Raw genomic sequence first — 27,179 nt, 5'->3', positions numbered from 1 at the left:
TTTGGGTACCAAAAAAAAAAAAAAAGCCAAAAGGTGACAGAAATGCAATTTCCACACAACTGAAAAAACGCCAGAAAAAATGCCAGACGCAGGACATTGCACTGGTGTTTTTTCAGGCATTTTTTTAATCCCAAAAAAACAAGTGGAATCCTAGCCTTATGGATCCACTTCTGACTTTGGCTCGAAAACTGCAGTGGCAGATCTCCAAAAACTGCCAGAAAAAAAACAAGTGGAAACTTAGCTTAATGGTTATTGTAGACATGTTTCTATAGTGACCAGAAACAAGGCGCAACACTTGTTCGGTTAGTGATGTGTATCTCACCATGGTTGCTACACACAGAAAGCGTATTCACAGATAAGCCTAAGCCTGTGATCATTCACCTTCAGGGCTCGGGGATATAAGCATAATAATTGACCAAACAGTCCCAAGCTTTGTGACATTGATCTACATACAAGTGAGTATATGGATGAGTATATGGGCAACTGCTCAACTGTTCCTTTGCACAAGTTTGATAAATTCCCCCCCCCCCCCCCATTGATGATTATTAGTAATAAGTGTAAGATTCTTCAGATCATAAATCATTGTGTATTTGGTCAGTATAAAAAAAATCAGATTTAATAATAATAATAATAATAATAGTAATAATACTGACCATGATAAATCCCCCCCATGATGGTTATTAGTAATAAAATGAAGATTGTTCAGATCATAAATCACTGTGTCTATGGTCAGTGTTAAATAATCAGATTTAATAATAATACATAAGACTGACCATGATAAATCCCCCCCAGATCTCCATTAAGGTTTATAAGCATATGCTAGTGTTAGCTATTAGTGATTTATAATGTTTAATACAGCTGTATTCATTGACAGTGGCATTTTGTATTCTGCCTCAGCTAATGGAACTACAAGTTCCAATATGTCTTGTACAGTTAACTAAGTCTAAGTTAGTGGTCTCCAAACTGCGGCCCTCCAGATGTTGCAAAACTACAACTCCCAGCATGCCCGGACAGCCAACTACTGTCCGGGCATGCTGGGAGTTGTAGTCTTGCAACATCTGGAGGGCCAGAGTTTGGAGAACACTGGTCTGAGGAATGCAATGCTGTAAACCGGCTGCATATCACACCAGGACTATGTGGCAAGCCTTCTTGTATTTCTTCAGATATTCAAGGCCATATAGTAGACAGTATTGTGTAAGTATGGTTTTGTAATTTCTGCAGGCTTATCTCTACACATGATGCTATAGGTGAGACAGGTGTAGGCTGTACTGAGGGAGAGGGCGGGTGCCTGTAGTGATGATACTGGTTAAACAGGCTTTTCCTATACCGGTCCTGTCTCATTGAAGAAGTAGCACAGGACTGAGCACACTTGTGTTCATTTGCACAGTAGACATGGAGGAGCACAACATCTCAGTTGTTCTTCTGCAGGAATACGATTTTGAAAAAAGATTTGATGACCAAGAAGCAATCCAATGGATGCAGGAGAACTGGTGAGTGACAACAAGGACGGGTCTGTTTCATTTGCTCTAAACTGAAGCCTATGCGTATAGGTTCATTTTAATGGCATAACTTTCCATGTAGAATCCTAGAAATATAATCTGTACATGCTAAAAGAAGATGTGCCATTTAATGGTTGACTATGTTAACTCTTAGGTAAAGTAGAATAGATGGAGGTCAGCACTTCTGCATGTAGTGGTGCACGTGGATAGGTTACTGCATAGTAGAAAAGAAGGTCCCAGCACTCACCAAACTTCAAGCAAATTGTGGTTTTTATTTCATATCCTTAGTAGAACAGGACGCATTTCAGCATCAAGCCTTCCAACAGCAGAGAAAGGCTTGATGCCGAAATGCGTTCTGTTCTACTCGGGATATGAAATAAGTTTGGTGAGTGCTGGGACCTTCTTTTCTACTAACTCTTAGGTAAAATCAAGTGTTAAGATCACCTGAAGTCCTATCAAAAGCCTTATATTTATTGGATAACTTTTGGGAAAAATTTTTTTTATGAAATTACAGAAGCATATCTTATGTTTAAAAAAAAAAAAAAAAAAAAAAAAAAAGGAAATTTATAGTTACCATGGGGGTGACTAAAGAAAAAAATCACATCTGTCCTAGTCTCCTAATCTCCTTGTGGTTGCTCTAATTTCTTCACACCCATGAGTTTGATCCCAAGAATACACTGCAGAGTAACATCACCTACTGTATCCATCCAATCCATTCAATGTCAGCACAGTGTGACGGAGCATGCCAAAGTAAAGTGTGAGGGAGCGTCACAGAGGTTTTCCCGCCACACTGTCACTTTATATTGTGGCATCACATGTGCTTTAAGGTAGGTTCACATTTGCCGTAGTTTGCTGCATATTTGCTGCTGCATATTTTCCTACCTATTCAAGTCAATGGGTAGTAAAATCGACTGCAGAAAATAGAAAATATGCAACAAAATACGGCACGTATGACCTTACCCTTAGATTGCATTTCTGCCTAAAATAAAGTCAGTAGTAAATATTTAATCGAGTTGTCTTCTTCTTTCATGATATAGAAGCTTCTATTAACTCAGAGATCTCCAACCAGTAGCTTTCAAACTGGTACAAAACTACAACTCCCAGCATTCCCAGAATTTGAGGAATTGTAGTTTTGCAACAGCTGGAGAACCACAGTTTGAAGACGACTGTATTAACTCAATGTCTTAGTTTTATCTGTTTGTGAACCAGCTGGGTGATGTAGCCGCCATTAGAGCCCCCACAAGGGATGTTGCCTGTTTCCTTAGAGTTCTTATATTTTTTTATTATACTTTCATTATATCTGCCAAACTAGGCAAAATAGCATTCAGGGGTCACAAAAATCTGTCTGACACATCTTATAGAAGTACTATTGGTGATCATAGTGGTTGTCACTGTCACCCTGCTTTTCAAGAATCAGATGCAATAAGGGTGTATTTCACATGCACAGGAAATGCTGCATAAAATCTGCAGCCTGTACGTATGAATACACCCTAAAGAAACAACTGAATAGACATTTAAAATAAAAATAAACTTGACATACCAGGACAGTTCATAGATTTAAAGGAGTACTGCAGCCATAGACACTTATCCTCTATCCGCAGGATAGAGGATAAGTGTCTGATCACGGGGGTTCTTACCACTGGGATATACAGGAGATTGTGGGGGTCCTGGACACTGGGAACCCCTGGGATCAGACACATCTCCTATCCTGCAGATAGAGGATAAGCGTCTATGGTTGCAGGTCTCCTTCAGATGTCTATGTCTGCAGGTGTCTTCTAAGAGCTGCAGACACTGTTGGATAACTGTATAAAAGCAAACTCTACCATTCTTGGAGTGATTGCCAACATTTATTATCAAGTGTCAAGTAGGTGGAGTTTAGCTGTTCATGCGCCAGCATGGCACATCTCCTCACTCGCCTTCATCTCCCAGCCCTTCATTGATTGTAAGCCAAGCCCTGTACATCAATCAAGAAGGTGGTAGTGGAAGGTGAGGGCAGGCAAGGAGGCATGCCAGGCTGTGGCACTTAAGCAGCCTGGCTCTACCTCCTTGACACTTTGCTTAAAAAAAGACGATTTTTTAGAAGTTTGGCAACCATCAGCTCCAGGAAAGGTACAGTTAGCTTTTATACCCTAACAGCTATCCAACAGTGTCTGTAGAGTCCCCTTTAAATATGTTCTTTTAGAAAAATGCATTTTCAATGTCAAGATGGACTCACAAGAGTGACTTTTATGCACTGTAAAACCCCTGTAGTTCATAGTGTCATGCAGTCAGCATGACTGTCCTGTAACATCATAGAAGGCATACGGAAACTATGGGTGTGTAAGGAAGGGTGTGAAAGATCATTTGCAGTAACTTCAAAAGGTAGAGGAAAAAGCCTCATCTAATACTGGCTCAATGAAAGGAGTTATTCAGGATTAGAAAAACATAGCAGCTTTCTTCCAAAAAAACAGCACCATACCTGTCCTCAGGTTGTGTGTGATATTAACAACGTAATTCCATTTATTTTCAGTGGAACTGGGGTACAATGAAATACCCAAATTGAGGAGAAGAGTGTCACTGTTCCAGATAAGCACTTTTAATCTTTACCACCAGTTCTTGATATCATAATACATCACTTTAAGAAATATCTCCATATAATTTTAGATATTATTATGGACTAATTTATTTTACCCAATACTTATTAATTTAAGACTATCAGGAATTTAGTAATATGAACACCATATCATGGTAAATTTGACTAGGTTCTTGTTCATGGCTACATTGTAGGTGTAGATGTATGTAAAAGAGCTTCCATGGAGGTCCATTAGGAATCTGGCAGAGCCTGGAGGGTAGTGCACAGAACACGCTAAGTGCTCAGGGTTCTACTATGTAAATGTTCACTACAATGTACACTGCTCAAAAAAATAAAGGGAACACTAAGATAACACATCCTAGATCTGAATGAATTAACTAATCGTGTGAAATACTTTCGTCTTTACAAAGTTGAATGTGCTGACAACAAAATCACACAAAAATAATCAAAAATCAACCCATGGAGGTCTGGATATGGAGTCAAAATCAAAGTGGAAAACCACACTACAGGCTGATCCAACTTTGATGTTATGTCCTTAAAACAAGTAAAAATGAGGCTCAGTAGTGTGTTTGGCTGCCACGTGTCCATATGACCTCCCTACAATGCCTGGGTATGCTTCTGATGAGGTGGCGGATGGTCTCCTAAGGGATGTCCTCCCAGACCTGGACTAAAATATCTGCCAACTCCTGGACAGTCTGTGGTGCAACATGGCATTGGTGGATGAACGAGACATAATGTCCCAGATTTGCTCAATCGGATTCAGGTCTGGGGAACGGGCGGGCCAGTCCATAGCATCAATGCCTTCCTCTTGCAGAAACTGCTGACTCCAGCCACATGAGGTCTAGCATTTTCTTGCATTAGGAGGAACCCAGGGCCAACCGCACCAGCATATGGTCTCACAAGGGGTCTAAGGATCTCATCTAGGTACCTAATGGCAGTTAGGCTACCTCTGGCAAGCACATGGAGGGCTGTGCGGCTCCCCCAAAAAATGCGACCCCACACCATTACTGACCCACCACCAAACCAGTCATGCTGGAGGATGTTGCAGGCAGCAGCAAACTCTCCACGGCGTCTCCAGACTCTGTCACGTCTGTCACATTTGCTCAGCTCGCATTGCCACAGCTCGCATTGATGTGCCATCCTGGATGAGCTGCACTACCTGAGCCACTTGTGTGGGTTGTAGACTTCGTCTCATGCTACCACTAGAGTGAAAGCACCGCCACCGTTCAAAAGTGACCAAAACATCAGCCAGGAAGCATAGGAACTGCAAAGTGGTCTGTGGTCACCACCTGCAAAACCACTCCTTTATTGGGGGTGTCTTGCTAATTGCCTGTCTGTTCCATTTGCACAACAGCATGTGAAATGAATTGTCAATCAGTGTTGCTTCCTGAGTGGACAGTGTGATTTCACAGAAGTGTGATTGACTTGGAGTTACATTGTGTTGTTTAAGTGTTCCCTATTTTTTTTGAGCAGTGTATGTAACTCTCCCATGAAAGTAGTTTTGTGTATATGATTGATTGTAAGGTCTAAAACCTACAGAAAACTAATTGTTGCAAACTACAACTTCCAGCTTGTCTTTTATGTTGCATTTTGAGCGGTGTAGACAGTGACATGTTGGAGACGTTTGCCTTTCTTTACCAAGAAAAATTTATAAAACGCAAGAAATTCCTGACTGACAAATTCCATACACACCCACAGTACAAAGAAATAGTTATTCTGTAAGGAACGTCTTCCGGGTACAAAGGTCTATTCCACTATGCAATATTTTTTTCAGATTTTCACAGTCTAATTTTCTTGTTTAAACGTGTACACAGCAGCTTTCACTGGCGATGAGAAAGTGGATGCACCAGGTGACGGGCACTGTCATTTTCAAAGGAGAACATTGGCAATAGACAAATGTTGCCTTGGGAGGGTTAAAATTACCAAAACTATCAAACTTTGTGCACACAGTAAAAATTATTATTGTATTACATTCTTGATCTCTACCAGGCATATGAACTGAGTTGCTATTTGCTTTAGACTATGTTTGTTCCTATTAGCCATATTGAGCAAATAGAGGAGATAATCTCAATCACTCCCGTCCCTTAACTAGGTAGAGCAGCTCTATTCTCCATAGTACCACAGACATCCATAAAACTAATGGATACCCAACGCTTGGCCTTTGTCTCCTTTCTCTGTGCATGTAAGCTCATCCAGGCTAGGGCTACAAGGTGGCTGTGTTCATATGACATAAAGATTGCATTGTCAATGTGATTGCATTTCGACTTGTGACACAACACAATAGTGGTGTGACAGTCATCCAAAGTCCATATTTGATGGATTTTTGGTTGCAGGTCACAAGTCACACATGACTTTGCCAGCATTAACCTCAATGCAGATCCCATGCAACTGCAACCTGCTTGTTAGTCCTTTGCAATTTGGCTATTATTTTTGGGGGCAAATCGCAGCGGTAATAAAGTCATGCAACAGCTAGTTGCAGACAAATTACATACACATATTGCATTTTTTGTTGTATGACACATGTCCCTATCTATCTCTAGCCTTAGGTGAAGAGTCATAGAGCTGTAAATGACAAGATCAAAGCTAGGCCATATGCACATGACCTGCATTATCCTACAGCACATATAGAATTCTGTGGGCCCATTCTGTAAATCCATTTAACATCAATTTGCGTAGTGCTTTTAGATAAAAATAGGATGTCTTACTGGGACACCATACAGTGGTACATGGTCTGTCTATGAGCAGGGACTTCACGGATACATTTGCTAGCCAGTAAGAGATGTGTCATGATTCTGCACAATTACATATACACAATGTACGATGCATGACATTTGCAGGTAGCACCAGATCCACTGCAAGAATACAACGAAACCTCAGCCCTTCATAGGAAATAATCCAGTGGCAAATATGTTATAATAAATTCTGCTTTAAGAAATACTGTAGTGGAAGATAACTTATGCTCTATACAAAAGGATAGGAGATAAGTTATAGATGGTGGGGGGTCCGACCACTGGGACCCCTGCAATCTCCTGTACGGGGCCGCGGCAGTCCGTAGGAGATCACGCCCACCATAGATCACGCTTCCTGCGGGGTCGGCACTGCGCTTCTTGCGGACTACCATGGCCCCGTACAGGAGATCACGGGGGTCCCAGCGGTCGGACCCCCCGTGATCAACAACTTATCCCCCTTTCCTTCAGATAGAGGACAAGTTATATTCCACTACAGTATTCCTTTAATACACTTCAGTACATCAATAAACATAAAAGAATGAAACCAAGCAAAATTGTCTATGCACGCCTTAAGCTATTTTCCTAATTACACAAAGAAAATGTAAATGTAGTACAGTGTGTGGCTCAGCCTTTCTCACAGGAGTTCCTTTCTTGATCTGATAACATTGAATACATCCCATATGAAGAGTCTCACACCCACAGCTCAATCTATCTGCACTTCTGCTGTGGTCTTTTATTTGAGCATTCTCATGAACACTCCCAAATGACTAATAGGTTTCTATATATATATATAAATAGATATATATTATTTTTTTTTACCTAGCTGAGGACAAACTACCGTATTTTTCGCCCTATAGGACGCACCGGCGTATAAGACGCACCCAATTTTTAGGGGCAAAATTAAAAAAAATAAAGTTTTTGAACCCAATAGTGGTCTTCAACCTGCAGACCTCCAGATGTTGCAAAACTGCAACTCCCAGCATGCCCGGACAGCCGTTGGCTGTCCGGGCATGCTGGGAGTTGTAGTTTTGCAACATCTGGAGGTCCGCAGATTGAAGACCACTGCAGGAGGAGGTAATACTCACGTGTACCCGCGGCTCCAAACCCGTCACCGCTGCCCTGGATGTCGCTCCATCGCTGTCGCCGTGTCCCCGTCGCTCTGGAATGTCTCTGCTGCCGGCCGGGTATCCTCGCTCTCCGTCGCCACCATCACGTGATTACGCACGTACTCGACAACGTGATGACGAGGAAGGAGAGCGCCGGCCATACAGGGGATCCCTGAATGGAGAAGACACCGAGGAGGCAGGTAAGGTCCCTCCCGGTGTCCTGTAAGAACTAACTCGGCTATTCAGTCGGGCTGTTCAGGACCGCCGCGGTGAAATCGCGGCGGTCCCGAACAGCCCGACTGAACAGCCAGGTTAGTGTCACTTTCGCTTCAGACGCAGCGGTCAACTTTGATCGCCGCGCCTGAAGGGTTAATACAGGGCATCACCTCGATCGGTGATGTCCTGTATTAGCCGCGGGTCCCGGCCGTTGATGGGCGCAGGGACCGCCGCGATAGGGGCGTATTCGCCGTATAAGACGCACCGACTTTTTCCCCTCAGTTTTGGGGAAGAAAAAGTGCGTCTTATAAAAATACGGTATCTGTGAGCAATGTATTTCTGCACACATAAGTAATGCACATTTTCTAAAGCTATAAAAAAAAAATGATGTAATATGGAACTAAATATAGCGTACACCAGTCAGTCTAAACCAGTGTTTTCCAACTAGGGGGCCTTCAGTTACTGCAAAACTACAACTCCCAGCATGCTTGGACAGCCTTAAGGTTGGGAAACACTGGCCTAAACATTCAAACCGCCTGTGTGCATAGGGCTCTCTGACAGACTTCTAAAGGTGTCATGTGGTAACTGGCACTAAGGGCCCTATTACACGGGGAGATTATCTGCTGAACAGGCCAATAATCACCCTGTATAATACGCCCAGCAAACAGACAACGTATTAGCAAACACTCTTGCATCAGCTGATCGCATAGTTTTTACAGTATTGAAAATCTCTTGTTGGCTGCACACCACCCTGTGTAATAGGCCATGTGAGGCCACCGAATGATAAAAGAATAAGGCCACATAAACCATCCAGCAAGTGTTCATATGGCCCTGGCTGCCTGATACCAAGCTTAGCAAGTGTCCACTTATCTAGGAGATTGGCGCTCATAGTGGTTAGGGGTTCAGGCTGTGTAATACAGCCCTAAGACATTAACAGTTCTGTAAGTTGCAAGGTGGGCCTCCATGGATTGGACCGCTTTTCCTGCATATTGCACAGATACTTTATTAAAGTTTTCCTCCTATCCTCAGAATAGGCCATTGATCTCTGGTCAGCAGGGTGTCCAGTCCTTTTCTGCTGTGGATGAAATACAATATATAGCAAGTAGTGCCGATCATCTCTTTCTCACATGAATGCAAAAATGTTTAAAATAGTGTGGTAGAGGGTGTGATGCAAAGGGCAGATGTTGTTACCCTAGGGGCAAATGGAATTAACCCCTTGTATTCGTGACGCCAGGCCGGGGTTTATCCTCGATACAACCCAAGGTATACGCTAGATCCTGGGCTAGGCACGGGGGGCAATTATGATTCCAACACCAAGTTACGGACAATGGTAGCTTTACTGAGGGTAGACAGATGCTAATGTTTATACAGTTCAGCCAGGGCCCACAGAGGTGACCAGTGACTCAGAGACCTTAAGGGCTTGCTGGGACTTGTAGTAGATGGGGTCAATTTAATGCAGGCCACGTTGACTTGACAAATGATAACTGTGACTGGCGTGACTGATGGACTGATGACTGACAATACTGAGACTGTGGCTATCTTGTAGCTGCTTGTGGCTGCAGACTGGACTTGAGGCCTCCTATGACTCTGGACACTCTCTAGGACTCGACTTGACCTCAGCAAAGACTTGTAAGGAAAGAGAGAGAGCTAGCTCCACCTAGGACTTATATGGGGGAGACTAGCAGGGAGGCCATAGGTCACCCCTGGGATCACCTGGTCACTGGTACCTCCTGGGTAACAATCACATGCCAAGTCACATGGCAACAGTCTTAAAGTGAACACATTACATGGTATAATACATTAGAAACTTGTTTACATGGGGGAACAGAAGCAAGGGGGTCCAGGGGACACTGTAGGGAGGCTGCCTGACAGGGCAGCAAGGGTACAGAATAACACCTCCCGTACTTGGCTATCACAATAGGTTTCACGTGTCATAGTAACTGCTCATGAATATATTCCTGCAGAACATTGCTCAAGCATTTCACTGCCTCTGCTGGCATCCTGATAACATCTCTTCTCCTCCCACATGCTATAAAAGATAATATGAATTATCCTATTAGATTGCAATTGGTCCAGATTTGATAATAAAATAATTACAATTACTGTAGGATAGCCAAACAAAAAACTCTTACATCTTCTATGTAATTACTATGCTGCTATTAGGGACCTTTAGGGAAAAATGCAGTTGTGGAGAAACCCATGCCACAAATGTCCACTGGCGCACAACCCCTACTTCTATGGCGTTTTATTAGCCTTGCTCCTGCCTATTAGCATCTTACTGTAGACTGAATGTTCAAGATAAACCTGAATTGGAACAGGATCTGCTGAGACCCATATGGAATGTTTCCCCTTTTATTGCCACATGTTATGCCTGGTCTCTGTTACCTTTTTGGTTCTTTTGCTGTGAGAATAATAATCAGTTCTTGTTTTACTACAACTTTTGTAACCACTCCTATTCTTATTACAGGAGTAAGTCCTTCTTTTTCTCACTTCTATATGCTGCCTTAATATTTGGAGGCCAGCGTGTCATGAAAGAAAGGAGAAGGTTTGAACTGCGCAGGCCTTTGGTGCTTTGGTCCTTTACCCTTGCAATATTCAGGTGAGTTGTCCTTCACATTGTGCACCACATGTTATGAAGCTGCATTATGTACAATTCCCTAAAAAAAACACTTATCACTGGTGCTGTTATCCCTTGAGCCTACAGATCACTGTCTACAGGTTTTCTTTGGACCCAGCTGGATGCAGGGCAGATGTAGAAAATGTAATTGAGAGTAATTTTGATCAATCTCCTAAAATGGCAGAAGGCTATTTTGTGATAACCACATCATGACGAAAGACACACGTTTCTATGTACAAGAACAAAGCACATTGAATACAATTGGGTGCATGGAACCTTTACAGCAGTACATAGATTCAGCATGGCTGCTTAATACAGAGCTGTATGATCCCCATGAACTGACATATAGGCTTTGCTGGGTAGCATATGTGTAGAGATATGCATACCTCTGTACATTAAGAGCCGAGTAGTATAGAATGTGACATTGAAAATATCTGCATGAAATACGAGGCATACGAAAGTACAGCAGAGGCTTGTGCAGTGTGCCCCAAGTCATTGCCACCCAGTCTGTTATTTGAGTCTTATTCAGTAAAGTGACTCTCTTGTTAACTGTAACCAATAGAATCCTACACTTTTTGTTCTACAGCTCTTTGTGTTACTGTAGTGTTCTTGGATAAAAGCTACAAGTAAATAATTTAGCAATCTTCTGTACAACATATGTTTTTTGCAACAATGTTGAAGAAGTGCTTTGTAGCAGTGGTATCTTAGAAATATCTACTGTTAACTGCTCATAGCGTTAAAGAGTACCTCTCATTAACTTAATAAATGTTATAATCCTCCCAGTTCACTGCCCCATCATGATAAACCCTCCCCTGCCTCTATTTTTTATTATTTTTTAGTTTTCTACCTTGATATTGCTCTGTATTTTCTGCTCAGCCTCCGGGTCAGGTTCACAGATTAGGAAGAGAGTTACCCAGCAGGTGTGACATCATCTGAAGCCATACGGGGGAGAACTTCCTCCCTTACTCTGCAACCAACAGCAAACGGCAGTTAAGTGTGAGTGGAGCTATGATTGGATAAGGCTTGACCCCCCCCCCCCCCCCCTCAGCACTCCAAGCTGCATTTCCTGTGTTTGGGCTTCTGCCAGGCCAGCAGGAGTCCAAAGTCTATGCAAAAGATGGGGGGAAAATGTGCTCTGGACAAGTAGGGAGACATCTAGCGACAGCTTTTTTTTTTTTTTTAAGTATATTAGAAAGATTTTTTTCATTTACCATAAGGAGTGCAATAGCAAAAAGTCGGAATTATTACTTACAGATAATTGAGTTTTCATGAGTCCATCACGACAGCACCACATGAGATTGCCCCCTATCTGCATAGGAACATGAAGCTCAAGAGAGGCTAAAAGGCCCCTTCCTCCATACCCCCCTCAGTGTTTATAAATTACTGAGAGAGCAGTTATTAAATATACATTTACCTTTGGATAGGGGATAAGATGTCTTTGTAGAATCATTTTTACTTTTTAGGAGGGTGTCAACCACTTTCTTAGAGAGACCCTTTTGTTCTAGCGCAAGCCTCTCAATAGCCAGGCTAACAGAGAGATTCTTTAGATCTTTGTGGAATAGGGGGCCCTGGCACAATAGATCGTCCCTCTGAGGAAGAAGAATAGGCTCCACTATGGCAAGTTCTTTTAGGAGACTGAACCAGCTTGTTTTCGGCCACATTGGGTCTATGAAGATGGATTTTCCTCTTCCTAGTCTCACCTTCTGAAGAGCTCTCTGAATTTGCAGAAATGCGTATGCGAGATTGAAGGACCTTACTTGTTGAAGAGCATCCACCGCCTCCGAGCTTTCTCTTAGGTTGAGAGAGGAAAATAGGTCTATCTCTGGAAGGCCCCAGCTTTGAGTCAGGGAGAGAAAAACTTTCAGGGACATTCAGGGACCATTCCCCTGGATCCAAAACATGGCAACTTAAAAAATCAGTTGCTGGGTTGTCTGTTCCCTTCAGATGTACTGCAGAAAGTGATAACACGTTTTGTTGTGTTCAAATGAATATTTTCTCTGTTAGAATCATCAGGGGGGGGGGAGTGTCTGCTCCGCCTTGATGATTGGTAAAGGCCACTGCTGTAGTGTTGTCCGAATAGACCTTTAAATGAAGGCCCCGCCACTTGATTTTTTCGAAGCTTTTAAAGCTTTGATTATTGCCTTTAACTCTCGATAATTCGAGGAACAGGTTCAAGTTTCTTGAGACCAGGAACCCTGAAGTTGGAGATCTTCTACCACAGCTCCCCAACCCCACAGACTGGCATCTGTTGTTATGGAGATAGATGGATGAGAGATCCATGGTACCCCAACAAGAAGATTTTCTTTCTTCAGCCACCACTTTAGGGATTTCTTTACAATAAGAGGAACCTTCATTTTGTTCTCTATGGAGAACTGAGAGCAATCCCAGGTCTTCAGTATTTGTGACTGAAGAGTTCTGGAATGACTGACACCAGGGACAGATGGTATGCAGGAAATCATGGACCGCAGCAGGGACATGGCTTTCCTCAAGGTAACAGTTTTCTTTCACATTATCTCCTTTATATTCTGCTGAATAGAGGATACTTTTTCCACTGGAAGAAAGGTCTTCTGTACCTCTGAATTCAGGATCATGCCTAGAAATCTCTTGGTTCTAGAGGGAGAGAGATCCTACTTCTGGAAATGTACTATCCAGCCTAAGTCTTGTAGGCATGACACTGTCCTCTGGACATGCAGAGAGAGAATGTGATAAGAATTGGCCGCAATCAGTAGATCATCTAGGTAGGGAATTATGGTGATCCTCTCTAGTCTCAGGGAGGCTACTACCTCCACCATCACCTTTGTGAATATCCTCGGCACCAAGGACTTATTATGTCTAATTGGACTGCAAATTGAAGATATTTCTGATGAGGCTCAAAGATAGGAAGATGGAAATAAGAGGCGTCTTTCTGGATTAGTGGATTGGGGCAGACCTCAACATTTTCATTTTGAACCTTTTGTATGTAATAAATTTGTTTAATCCCTTTACATTTATAATGGTCCTGAAGGAACAATTGGGCTTTGGAACTAAGAATAGGTTGGAATAATGTCCTAGGCCTTGTTCTTGCTGAAGAACCGGAATAATAGCGCCAAGGGATAACAGATCTTTTATACCTGAGCTGAACCTCAAATTTGCATCTTTTGATCCTAGATCTGTAATGCGATATCTTTGAGGAGGAGTGAAGGCAAACTCGATTCTGAAGCTGAACTCCAGAAAGTTCAGAATAAACAGATTTTTTGAAATGTTTGGTGAGTCCGCCCCCCCCCCCCACACCTGAAGACCCTCATTGTTTTTTAGAAGAAGAGTTTGAGGGAGGGTTGAGCAAGAATTCTCTGCTCTTGCCTCCCAATGGGTAAATCCATCTACCTGATTTTCCCTTTCTTTAATACTGCTTGTTTTTGGAAAAGGAACTAAAATTTGTTTTTTGTTTGGTAGATTTTTCTTCAGGTAAGACCTTTTTCCTGTCCGCAGCTTGTTCCAGAATTTACCTCAAAAACAATGAGGTAGAATCCCCCTGCCAGTTTTTAAGACATAAGGCTCGCCTGACTGAGTTGGACAGAACAGCCGATCTGGAAGCCATTCTAACTGACTCAGTCGAGGCATCAACTATGCTGTTGCAAGTTTTAACATAGGTACAGATGACAATATATCTTCTCTAGTGGTCTTATTAGTAAGATGCTTTTCTAGTTCCTCTAGCCAGATGAGCAAGGATCTTACTACAGTAGTAGCCACAACATTGGGGTTAATCTGAGCAGAACAAGAGTCCCACAATTTCCTTAACAATCCATCCATCTTCCGATCTAAAGGATCTTTTAGTTGAGAGCTATCCTCAAATGGCAAAGTAGTCTTCTTAACCACTTTAGATACTTGTATGTCAATTTTAGGTATTTTGTTCCATAACCCCGTATCCTCCTCATTAAACGGAAATCTGAAACGGAATTCCTTGGAAAGCAACAGTCTTTTCTCAGGTTCTTTCCATTCCTCAAGAATAAGATCCTTAATAGTGTCATGAACGGTGAAAACCTGTTGTTTTTTAGGTTTCAATCCCGCAAACATGAGATCTTGGATAGAAGTGGATTCTGCGGTTTCAGGAATGTTCATAGCATTTCTGACAGCATTAACCAGAATTGTTCTCAGAGGATAAATAATATCTCTTATGGTATCCTTTGGGTACAAGGTTCAATAACTTCACCTTCCTCTTGAGAATTGGAACCCAAAGAAGCGATATCTGCATCAGAATCTGAGTCTGAATTTACAAGCACGGTGGCTTTTGAAAGGAGGAGGATCCAAAAATGAAGAAAGATACGAAGTATATGAGGGATCAACCAGTGGAGATGGGTCAATAATCTGAGCTTTAGGCAGAGCCTCAGCAACTGAAGTTTGAACTTCAGATTTTATAATAGAACAAAGTTCCTCCAAAAAAGACGTGGATTCCTGCTGAATTATCTTATCCATACAGGCTTTACATAAGGCTTATTATATCCTTCATGCAGTATAATAGCACAAACCCCACAATTCTTATGTTTAACTTTAGGTTCTTTATCCTTAAATTTCTTCCAGGGCCTCCTTGTCTTCCTGAAAGGAGAGAAGGGAACCCATAAGAACAGGGAATTATAAAATACAATGTCCCCCAAAAAAGAAAGTAAGTGATCCCCCATTGGGTCAGCTACTTACTGGGTTGTTGGGTCCTGTGCGCTCCAGAAATGCAGAGAAGGAAGAGACCAAACTATCCATGGTGATCCAGAGGATGTTGGATAGACCTGGACTTCCTTATATGTCCCAGAGTTTGAATTTGGCGCCCGCCTCCCGAAATCCAAATTACGACTTCCGGTGGGTGCCGCCATCTTGGAGGTGGGACTTCTGGTCTCAGGCCAATCACAGAGGACTATGCGCATGCCGTGTCACACGCGCGCGTGACATCACCTGCACACGCGCAATGTCCCCACCGACAGAACCCAGAAGCAACCAGGGGAACCATGGCACCCGCAGCCGGCCAGCTGAATTAGGTCCCCTGCATAAACTCCTGAAGCGCCGCAGAGAACCAAGAGGGGGAACAGGAGGCACCAGCAGAAACAGGCCGCGACCCGGTATGGGATAATGGAGAGGGAGGCCAACGGCGACCGACTCACCCCGCCTGAGCTCCATCACCTACAGCCCACAAAAAAACACAGGTACAGAACTCTCTGCACCCCTGCTCCATAGGAACAGGAAACACTGAGGGGGTATGGAGGGAGGGGCCTTTAACCTCTCTCTCATGCAGATAGGGGGCAAGCTCATGTGGTGCTGTTGTGAGGGAAGATCTGAAAATTTGTTTAATGAGAGTTCCCATTTAAAGGGGTACTCCCATGGAAAACTTTTTTTCTTTAAATCAACTGGTGCCAGAAAGTTAAACAGATTTGTAAATCACTTCTATTAAAAAAAATCTTAATACTTCCAGTACTTTTTAAGGGCTGTATACTAAAGAGAAATCCAAAAAAGAAATGCATTTCCTCTGATGTGATGACCACAGTGCTCTCTGCTGACCTCTGCTGTCCATTTTAGGAACTGTCCAGAGCAGCATATGTTTGCTATGGGGATTTTCTCCTGCTCTGGACAGTTCCTGAAATGGACAGCAGAGGTCAGCAGAGAGCACTGTGGTCATGACATCAGAGGAAATGCATTTCTTTTTTGGATTTCTCTTTAGTACACAGCCCTTAAAACGTACTGGAAGGATTAAGATTTTTTAATAGAAGTGATTTACAAGTCTATTTAACTTTCTGGCACCAGTTGATTAAAAAAAAAAAAAAAAGACGTTTTCCACGGGAGTACCCCTTTAAGCTGGAATCATAAATGCCATTTTTGTGGCAGTTTTTTAAAGTTAATACTGTATGTTTGCAGACACTTAATGGTAAAATGAGGAAACCTGTATTTTCTTCATGTGGAGTGATAACACACGTAGCAGTTCCTATTACTATGAAGGCTATGGATACCTTTAAATGCATTTTTTATCAGTGCTTTGCTCTTATTGTTACAAGAAAGATTCTATATAGGTTTTGATATAAATTCTGCTTACTTTCACCTCTACAGTCTTTTTGATTTGTGATGTAGTCCCATCAGTTGTGTCCCTTTCTGTCAAAGTAGCAGGCAGCTGTTTTCAGCCTATACCTCTCCTGTCCTGAATGATCTTCTAAGCTTATTTATGACCAAAGCAAAACTGAACTGAAAATTTGCCCAATATGTTAAAATGCTTTTAAAATATTATTTCTTCTCACTCAGCAATCCGACAATTAAACAATCAACAATAAAAATCTGTCTTAGTCATCTGATGGACACAAATGCATGGCTCTTTACAGTGTAAATATTTAGTGTTATGTCTTGTAATGAGCCATGTGTCCATCGCTTTTCAAGCGGAGAGCTTAAAAATCATAAAGAATTAATACAGGAAGAAGTGCAAGTTATGTAACTTTTGAGTATACAATGAATACCCTTTTTCAGGCAGCAGGTTATAGAGCAGAAGGAGCAGATAACTTGTCATTTATTCAATCGCTGCTCATTGTGGGCAAAGTATTTGGTGGGTGGTCCTACTCAGTGATTGACAGATAATCATGTATCAGGCTATGTTGACATAGTGGAATGTCCGCATGGAAAATTTTTCGTGCAGACATTCCCCTGACAGCGGAGCGCCGGCAGAACATGGCAACGATAGGACCGCTCAGAAATGTGCCGTCTCATAGACGGCAATGCATTTCTGTCTATTCTTTCTGCGGACACCAGAATCTGAATTTTCGTGCCAGAAACATTCTGCTATGTGAACAGCTTTGCAGAAGCCCAATGAAATCAATGGGACTCTGCTGCTGCAGAATCTATGTGCAGAATTCCAATGCAGAATTCCACATGGAAATTCCACTGTGTAAACATAGTTTCAGTGTGCAGATAAAGAGAGCTGTCGATAACCCAGTAGGATAGGCCCATTGACTACTTTACATAGAATAAGCAGAGATTTACTTGAATAAATAAATGACTCTGGAAATTTTCCCACAAATATATCAATCTGCTTGCTCCTCCTGCTCTATAACCTGCAGATTGGACTGTGTTTTATTTAATAAAATGGTTGATGGTTAGAATAGTTGAGTGGTTGATGTGACTTTTGCTGTTTATATTCTGTTTTCAGTATTATTGGGGCAATCCGCACTGGCTGGTACATGTGTAACATACTCCTCTCCAATGGTTTCAAGCAATCAATCTGTGACCGGGGATTTTATAATGGACCTGTTAGCAAGTTTTGGGCATATGCTTTCGTCCTAAGTAAAGTTCCTGAGCTTGGTAAGTCCATAATTTTTCACCACTGTAAGGCTAGGTTTCCACACAGGTTTTTTTCTGCCGTTTTTTGAAAACTGCCCCTGCAGTCAAATGTGGATCCAGTAAGAAGTATAAGTCCTTTCTTTATATTTCCCATTTCTTTTGAATAGACTTTTGGCTTTGGCTCTAAAATTATAGTGGCAGTATTCCAAAAAAAATGGCAGAAAAAAAACATGTGTGGAAACCTAGCCTTAGAATTACTTTCTCATTCCATCAAACTTTCTTTTAATCCTACAAATCTCATTTTTTATTCCAAAGATATATACTGATGGAAAAGCAAGTAACTCTGAGATTAAAGTTGATGACTTCTAAAGCCCAGTCAGGGTGAACTCTGGTGAACCTTCACACTTCACATTGCTGGTGCCTATACAGTATTTTCACACTTCAGTTAAAGGCTATGTATTGTACATGGGGGTTCGCTAGTTATCTCATTCACATTCCATCCTTAGATATTTATCAGCTATAGAGGACATATGAGAGATAGTTATTGCAGCCATGAAGGTCACACCATAAGCAAAGTCATTCAAAGTCATTTTTATTAAATATACCTCCAATTCTAAACAACTTTAAAAATTAAAAATACAAAAAAGAAAAACTTTTATAATATATCTTATTACAAAAAAAAAAAAAAAAGGTCATTTTTTACTTGCCAGACTCCCTTTTCTTGTTAAACTTACAGTTGGCCATAGTCTTCTATGGGCAGCTGTAACCTGATCTCTTAATCAAGCTTAATATCCATCTAATCTCTGCTGTATGGACTGTATATGTGAATTTTAAATGAGGAAACAGTTAATGTAGTGGAGATAGAAAGACTAATACATGAATCTGATATTTTTTATGTAATAATAAAGTACATTTTTATCTTGTACTATTGATTGATTAAAAAAAGGTTGTTTAAATTTGAAGATGCACATTAGCATAACAAGGTTTATTAGACTGAAAAAGGACATCCATCTATTTCAGTCTATTAACCTGCATTACTGATCCAGAGAAAGGCTAAATTCTTCATAAGGTAAAATACACTTTTTGCATTCAATGGGAAAAATACCTTTCTTACCCCATACAGTCATGGCCGTTAATGTTGGCACCCCTGAAATTTTTCAAGAAAATGAAGTATTTCTCACAGAAAAGGATTGCAGTAACATATGTTTTGCTATACACATGTTTAGTCCCTTTGTGTGTATTGGAACTAAACCAAAAAAGGGAGGAAAAAGAACAAATTGGACATATTGTCACACCAAACTCCAAAAATGGGCTGGCCAAAATTATTGACACCCTTAAAAGGGTATACCAGGCAAAACCTTTTTTTTTTTTTAGTAATTTACAAATCTGTTTAACTTTCCAGAGCCAGTTGATATCAACTGGCTCTGGAAAGTTAAACAGATTTGTAAATTACTTCTATTAAAAAATCTTAATCCTTCCAATAGTTATTAGCTTCTGAAGTTTTCTGTCTAACTGCTCAATGATGATGTCACGTCCCGGGAGCTGTGCTTGATGGGAAAATATCCCCATAGAAGCTGCACAGCTCCTGAGACATGAGTCATCAGAAAGCAGTTAGACAGAAAACAGCAACTCAACTTCAGAAGCTAATAACTATTGGAAGGATTAAGATTTTTTTAATAGAAGTAATTTACAAATCTGTTTAACTTTCCGGAGCCAGTTGATATATAAAAAAAAAAGTTTTTGCCTGGAATACCCCTTTAACTTAATATTTGGTTGCACACCCTTTGGAAAAAAATAACAGAAATCAGTCGCTTCCTATAACCATCAATAAGCTTCCTACACCTCTCAGACGGAATGTTGGACCACTCCTCCTTTGCAAACTGCTCCAGGTCTCTCTTATTGGAAGGGCGCCTTTTCCCAACAGCAATTTTAAGATCTCTCCACAGGTGTTCAATGGGATTTGGATCATTGCTAGCCACTTCAGAACTCTCCAGCGCTTTTTTGCCTTCCATTACTGGGTGCTTTTTGACGTATGTTTGGGGTCATTGGGGGAGATTTATCAAAACCTGTGTAGAGGAAGAGTAGGGCAGTTGCCCATAGTTACCGATCGGATCACTTCTTTCATTTTTCACGGGCCTCTTTAAAAATGAAAGAAGCAAGCTGATTGGTTGCTATGGGCAACTGCACCACTCTTCCTCTGCACAGGTTGTCCTGCTGGAAGACCCAAGATCTCGGACGCAAACCCAGCTTTCTGACACTGGGCTGCACACATTCAAGGCACCCAGTGCCAGAGGCAGCAAAACAACCCCAAAACATCATTGAACCTCCACCATATTTCACTGTAGGTACTGTGTTCTTTTCTTTGTAGGCCTCATTCCAATTTTCAGTAAACAATAGAACGTGTTTGTGTAAATGTGTGTTTGTGTAAAAAGCCATCTCTGCATTGCCTCTTGGTATATTCATAAATAGTTACTAGGTTGCCCCTCAGCAGTCTTTTTTTCTAAACTAAATAACCCAAATTTATAATCTTTCTGGGTACTAAAGTCCACCACTACTGATTTATTACTTTTATTGCACGTCTTTGAACTCAATGTCAATGTCTTTCTTGTGCACTGGTGTCAATAAAAGTACACCTATGCCCCCCGTCTTACCATAGGTCCTTTTCCATGTCATTTTTCAGAAACCCATGAAAAAAATGTGCTATGCCAAAAAACATACTGTTTAATTTTCCTCAGAAATCTAACAAAATCTTGCTTTAGGGTATGTGCACATGGGAAAATCCTCGCTTGTGTGCCGCCCTGGTGTTCTCTCCATACCAAAGTCAGCAATGCAGGGTCCTGACATGAAATTCAGATTAATATCTATGGGAGCTTTAAAGTTAGACCGTGCAAAAAATCAGCACAGTTTCCACATTAAAAGCCCCATGCCCAGGTGAACTTGCTCTTATACCTAAGTAATGAGGTGTTATTTTACTTGATGCCTTGCACCACAAGGCAAACTGCTACGTTCAGGGAAATGCAGGGAATGCAGAAGAACCAGTCACTCAAGACCACTGTTACCATGAAACTGGCATTGATTGAGGGTATAATGAAAAAGGAACATTCTTGGAATTTAAGAAACTTCTGTTATCTCTTTCTTCATTCTACAAGCTAAGGTTAGTTGAGATTAAAGTACCTATCTCGCAGGTAAAAGACAGTCAATTATTTTTCTTTGGAAAACCCCTTTAATGGTTTATTCACACATAAAGTATTCTGCGCAGATTTGATGCAAAGAATTTTCTGCTGCAGATATCAATGTAAACTGAATGACTGAACACAGCTTGACATCCTGCGCATCAAGTCTGCGCAGAATACTGTATGTGTGAATAGACCCTAAAGGGGTATTCCAGCCAAATACATCTTATCCCCTATCCAAAGGTAACCGAGACTGGAGACGCAGCCCCGCATAGAATGCGTGTGCTACACGGAGATCGCGGGGTGTCCCAGCGGCGGGCCTCCCATGATCAGACATCTTATCAACTATCCTTTGGATAGGGGATAAAATGTATTTGGATGGAAAACCCCTTTGAGCCCAGTTTTTCTGATTATAGCAATATGCCATAACTTTATGAAATTGGAATAACCCTTTAAATTATCACATTCTGGCTGCCTGCCTAAATCTGCCACTAGAGGGGGCTTACTGCATAGCTTTTTACAATATTAAAGGGGTTCTCTGGTGCTTAGACATCTTATCCCCTATCCAAAGGATAGGGGATAAGATGCCTGATCGCGGGAGTCCCGCTGCTGGGGACCCCCGGGATCTTGCACGCAGCACCCCGTTTGTAATCAGTCCCCGGAGCGTGTTCGATTACAAACGGGGTGCCACGTTCAAGATCACGGGCGTCCCCAGCTGTGGGATTCCCGTGATTAGGCATCTTATCCCCTATCCTTTGGATAGGGGATAAGAGGTCTAAGCACCGGAGAACCCCTTTAAAGGGGTATTCCAGGCCAAAACTTTTTTATATATATCAACTGGCTCCGGAAAGTTAAACAGATTTGTACATTACTTCTATTAAAAAATCTTAAATGGGCACTGTCATGAAAACAAAAAATTGATATGTTGTAGTACTTAAGTACTACAACATATCTTTAATATAGTTTAATAAAAAAAAAGTGATTTTAAAACAGTTTAAAATCACTTTTAAATTCGGCCACTAGGGGTCGCCCTCCTAGTGGCCGAATGCATTCAGCAGTGACATCGCCACTGAATTTCGACTCGTTGAAGCCTGGCAACGAGTCGAAATTCAATCACTGCTGTGCTCGCTCCCGCCTGTCAATCAGACAGGCGGGAGCGAGCGATTTGAAGGAAGCAGGCTCGGGGACAAGGTAAAGTATTATGTTCACTGTATTATGTATACATGTATTATGTATACTGTTCACCTATACAGTATAACTCCAGTTTCCCCACTACAACTCCCAGCATGCCCTGGGAGTTGTAGTGGGGAAGCCTGGAGGGACACTGAATAGGTGAACTGAGGGGGAGTGGGTTGAGCGGAGTGGCGGGGCCGGACGGGGGGGGTTGCGGGCTAAGCGGCGGGGAGGGGGTACTCTGGGTGAACTAAGGGGGAGGGGGAGTGAGTTGAGCGGTGTGCGGGGGGGGGGTTTGCGGGCTACGCGGCGGGGAGCGGTATGTGCTCTGGTGTTCACCTATACAGGGTGCCTCCAGTTGTTTCCCCACTACAACTCCCAGCATGCCCTGACATCTATTGGCATCAGTGACGTGGTGCCTGCTGGGGAAGTCTGCCTGGTAGTTTTTTATGTAAAAAAAAAAATTTAAGGCAGGGAGGGGGTTAGGGATAGATGGGTAATAGGCAGGGACAGAAAAAAAAGTGATGGTGGGAGCTACCCTTTAATCCTTCCAATAGTTATTAGCTTCTGAAGTTCAGTTGTTGTTTTCTGTCTAACTGCTCTCTGATGACTCATGTCCCGGGAGCTGTGCAGTTCCTATGGGGATATTCTCCCATCATGCACAGCTCCCGGGACGTGACATCATCATTGAGCAGTTAGACAGAAAACTTCAGAAGCTAATAACTATTGGAAGGATTAATATTTTTTAATAGAAGTAATTTACAAAACTGTTTAACTTTCCGGAGCCAGTCTATATATATATAAAAAGGTTTTGCCTGGAATACCCCTTTTACAGTCGGCACAGGGTGATATTAAAGTTAAAAAAATAAAGTCATACTCACCTCCTCCAACCACCACTCATCACCACAACTCCCTGGTTCTTTTAATGCTTCAACCATCCAGAAACTACCTGCTCAGATGATCACAGACCAAAGAGGTCACCATTGGCTTATATCATACACTCTCTTCTCTAATTGATAACCCCTAAGTCATGGCCCAGTACTCCAAATTTTCTTTTTTCATGAAAAAATAAGTTTAAGTCTACAGCTGCTCTCCCGCCCCCTCCTGCACAGTTCATAGCAATGAAGTTTTTTTTTTGTACCATTTCGGAGCACATGGGACTGATAATTTTTTTTTTATTTGTTTCTGATACATTACGTGGCCAAATCAGAAAGTCTGGCATTATATCTTAATAGTTAGGACACTTCCACATGCGGCGATGCCCAATATGCTTATTTTTTTGTTTAATGCATTTTTTTTTGTGAAAAGGGGGTGATTAGAATTTTTATTATATTATTATATTTAATATAGTTTTAAAACATTTTTTTTTACATTTTTATACTTTTTAAGTTTTATACTTTAACTGATCAGGGCCAATGGCGTAGCGTGGGTTGTCAGCACTCGGGGCAAGGCAAGTAATTTGCGCCCCCTAACCCATGGATTTTAGCATTCGAGTCTCTTCCACTAGATTAGTTAAAGAAACCCTTACCCCCTAAGCAAATGTATGTACATGTATTGCTCCCCCCCCCCCACAATATTAGGCAGCTCCCCCCACATTTGTAGGCAGCTCCCCCCCACATTAGGTCAGCAGTTCCCCCACAATAGTAGGCAGCTTCCCCCCACCCCACAGACATACAGCTTCCAGCCATATACAGTGTATGGCTGGAGGCTGTATGTCTGTACTGCTGCCCCCACAGTGATCCGGTCACCGCTCCTCCGGCCCAGGGTCACATCTACTGCTATGGACCATGCTACGGCCTATGGACCATAGCAGTAGGTGCCGGGACCGGGGGAGCGGTGACCGGAACACTGAAGAAGATGACGCGCTGCCGGTCACTTACCAGGCCCCGGCCAGCGCGCGTCCTCCTGCGATGATTCTGCGGTCCTCTTGCGTCTCTATGGTTGTACGCACGGGTCGTCAGTAATGTCCCGTTCGTACAGTCATAGAAGCGAAGGACCGAAGGAGGACACGTGCTGGCCGGGGAATTGTGAGTGACCGGCAGACATCCTTATGTCCCGAAAAGATTTTTCGGGACACAGGGATGTCCGGGATAGGAATACTTCTTTTTATGTGCCCGGGCCGGCTCCCGTGTGTGGCTGCAGGCGGGGGCCGACCAGAGCATATAAAAACTAATACTGTATACTAAAAACCAGGGGGCCTTTAGCTGTTGTGAAACTACAACTCCCAGCATGCCCGGACAGCCTTTGCCGGTCCAGGCATGCTGGGAGTTGTAGTTTCACAACAGCTGGAGGCCCCCTGGTTTTTAGTATACAGCATTAGTTTTTATATGCTCTGGCCGGCCCCTGCTTGCAGCCACACACGGGCACATAAAAAGAAGTTGCGCCCGGTGCGGCCGGCCCCCCCTGCACCTCCCACGCTACGCCTCTGATCAGTGCTATGGTGCTACATGATACAGAGTGTATCAGCTGTCTCGCTGTGGCTCATTAAAGGCCTCTGGCTGCTATTGTCACTAATCACATTGCTGGGGTGCCAATTGGACACCTGACAGGAGCCTCACCTGTCATTTAGCCTTTTATATGCAGCAATTGCTATTGTTCGTGATATTTAAGGGGATAAATGTCTGACATTAGCATGATCGCTGATGTCAGTCATTCATGGTGAGTGCCAGCTGCTGATGGCAGCCTAGACCCGCTGTCTTAGATTGCAGTATTTTGATTCTTTTGATTCGTTTTTTTTAAGCCAAAATTAGGAATGGGTCCAAAAACCAAGGAAAAAGGTGCAAATCTTTCAATTATAGTTCTCTCTGTATCGATTTAACTATTGATTTATGCTTAAAATACTGATCAAAACATTGACCAAAATACTGTTTGTAGACCCAGCCCTAATCTGCAAAATAACTTTCCTCTCTCAGGTATCAGTTTTATTACAAACATGCCTGTATGTCAACATAAATACTAGTATGTTTCTATGTATTCTGCTGTACGGTTAATGTTTTGCTCCTCCTTTGCAGGTGACACACTGTTCATTGTCCTCCGCAAGCAGAAGTTAATCTTCCTTCACTGGTATCATCACATTACAGTGCTGCTTTACACTTGGTACACGTATAAGGACACGGTAGCTGGAGGAGGTTGGTTCATGACTATGAACTACACTGTCCACGCCTTCATGTATTCTTATTATACTCTGCGCGCTGCAGGAATTCAAGTACCACGTCCATGTGCCATGTTCATCACAATCACCCAGATCTTGCAAATGATAATGGGCACTTTAGTCAATGTTCTGGTGTATAAATGGATGCAAAATGGGACATGCTCAAGTACTCCAGAGAACATTTTCTGGTCAACCCTCATGTACTCAAGTTATCTGATCCTTTTCTGCAGCTTTTTTTATGAATCTTATGTGAAAAGTCCAACAAAAAGGAAAGGAGATTAACCTTAAATCAGATGCTTTCTTGCCAGCTAACATTTCCTTAAATAAAATGTGACTACATAGTATAAATATGAGTAATTTTATACACAATTGGTACATGTCTATTGTCAATATTGCCATCAACTTGCCCTCAAAGAATATGCAGAATATGGACATAATATAACATACCTACACCCGAAGATTCATCTGACAGACGTTCCAGGAACAAACAATGCTGCCTTAATGGGCTACCAGCAGATACCTGTCCAACACGTTCCTCAAAGATAGGTATTTATACATGTTAATGTTTCTTTTGTAACTTCTTCAGCATTTGAATATACTGTAAGTGATACACTAATACAAAAAGACAAAAATTGAATGGCACGTCTGGAGACAAAGGTTTTAAACAGAAGTTATGAATAAATGTGATAGTTCATGAGATCTTGGGGATCACTCTATATGGAGTGCACACCCATACAGTTGTTCAGTGTATTAAAGGGTTCTCCAGTTTAGTAAAATGTATCCCCTATCCAAAAGGATAGGGGATAAGTGTCAGATCATCTGCACTGCACTCCAGCTCTCCATGTGCATGAAGCAGGGGCTGGCACGTGTCCTCCATGCATCTATAAGGGAGAGCTGAAGCTCTATACTTGTGTTTCTTTGCCTTTCCCTCAGAGATGCATAGAGGGGTGTGTTAACCATAGATTTGTGCGCGGGTCAACACAGCTATGTACATGGGGAGAGCGGGGCGCATTTACCTTTGGATAAGGGATACATTTTACTAAACTGGACTACTCCTTTAACTTGATATATAGAAATCTAGAACTGTTCCAACATGCAAATCTGAACAAACCCATATCCCTGCATTGTGCTCCCCAAGGCCTTAGTCATGTTATCACTTGGAATGAGTATATGCATATACACCTTTAAGAGTACCTATAGACAATCTCCCCAAACTTAGATTTTACTATTGTTAAATAGGTGAGGGAACTGAAGAGCGTATCAAGAAACTGGTATCAAGAAAGAGGTGTGTGATCAAGACACTCTAAGCTACTTAATAATTGTAAAATCTCATTTTCTTGGGTTTGAAAAAGGTTTTCTTTAACTACTGTGCTGAAATGAATCGCATCAAAAGGTTCATTTAGGCCTCATATATGAGGCATGGAGTCCCATGCAACTTTTGTTCTGTGTTGGGTGTTGTAGGTCTAAAGATATTCTTCTCCAGAAATAATGCATCTAGGGAAGAACATCGATATGACATTCACTTAAACATATCACAGAGATATACAAAGATACAATAAAGTTTCTTATACCTTCATTGGTGCCCTGTTACTTCTCCATACAAAAAAAATGCCATAATATAGCTGTGCTTGAGCCCTAAGTTTCATAAAAGACTTAAAGGGGTTA

General features: G+C 42.0%; 1 protein-coding gene across 1 annotated transcript; it reads left to right on the top strand.

The window, feature by feature from the left end:
• Nucleotides 1-1,392: 1,392 nt before the first annotated feature.
• ELOVL3 (ELOVL fatty acid elongase 3) lies at nucleotides 1,393-27,179 on the top strand. Its single transcript, XM_056530580.1, has 4 exons — nucleotides 1,393-1,490; nucleotides 10,590-10,721; nucleotides 17,887-18,038; nucleotides 25,375-27,179. The coding sequence occupies exons 1-4, from the start codon at nucleotides 1,393-1,395 to the stop codon at nucleotides 25,794-25,796; spliced, it is 804 nt and encodes a 267-aa protein (XP_056386555.1). The 3' UTR covers nucleotides 25,797-27,179.

This window comes from Hyla sarda, chromosome 7, assembly GCF_029499605.1.
Source record: "Hyla sarda isolate aHylSar1 chromosome 7, aHylSar1.hap1, whole genome shotgun sequence".
NCBI classification, from domain to species: domain Eukaryota; kingdom Metazoa; phylum Chordata; class Amphibia; order Anura; family Hylidae; genus Hyla; species Hyla sarda.
This window is presented reverse-complemented; position numbering and strand designations above follow the sequence as displayed.

Bases quoted from the DNA above. Each gene is read 5' to 3' on its own strand.
- ELOVL3 (XM_056530580.1), top strand. From the start codon at position 1,393: ATGGAGGAGCACAACATCTCAGTTGTTCTTCTGCAGGAATACGATTTT. The intron at 1,491-10,589 runs GTGAGTGACAAC...TTCTTATTACAG, and splicing joins CAATGGATGCAGGAGAACTG to GAGTAAGTCCTTCTTTTTCT. The intron at 10,722-17,886 runs GTGAGTTGTCCT...TTCTGTTTTCAG, and splicing joins TTTACCCTTGCAATATTCAG to TATTATTGGGGCAATCCGCA.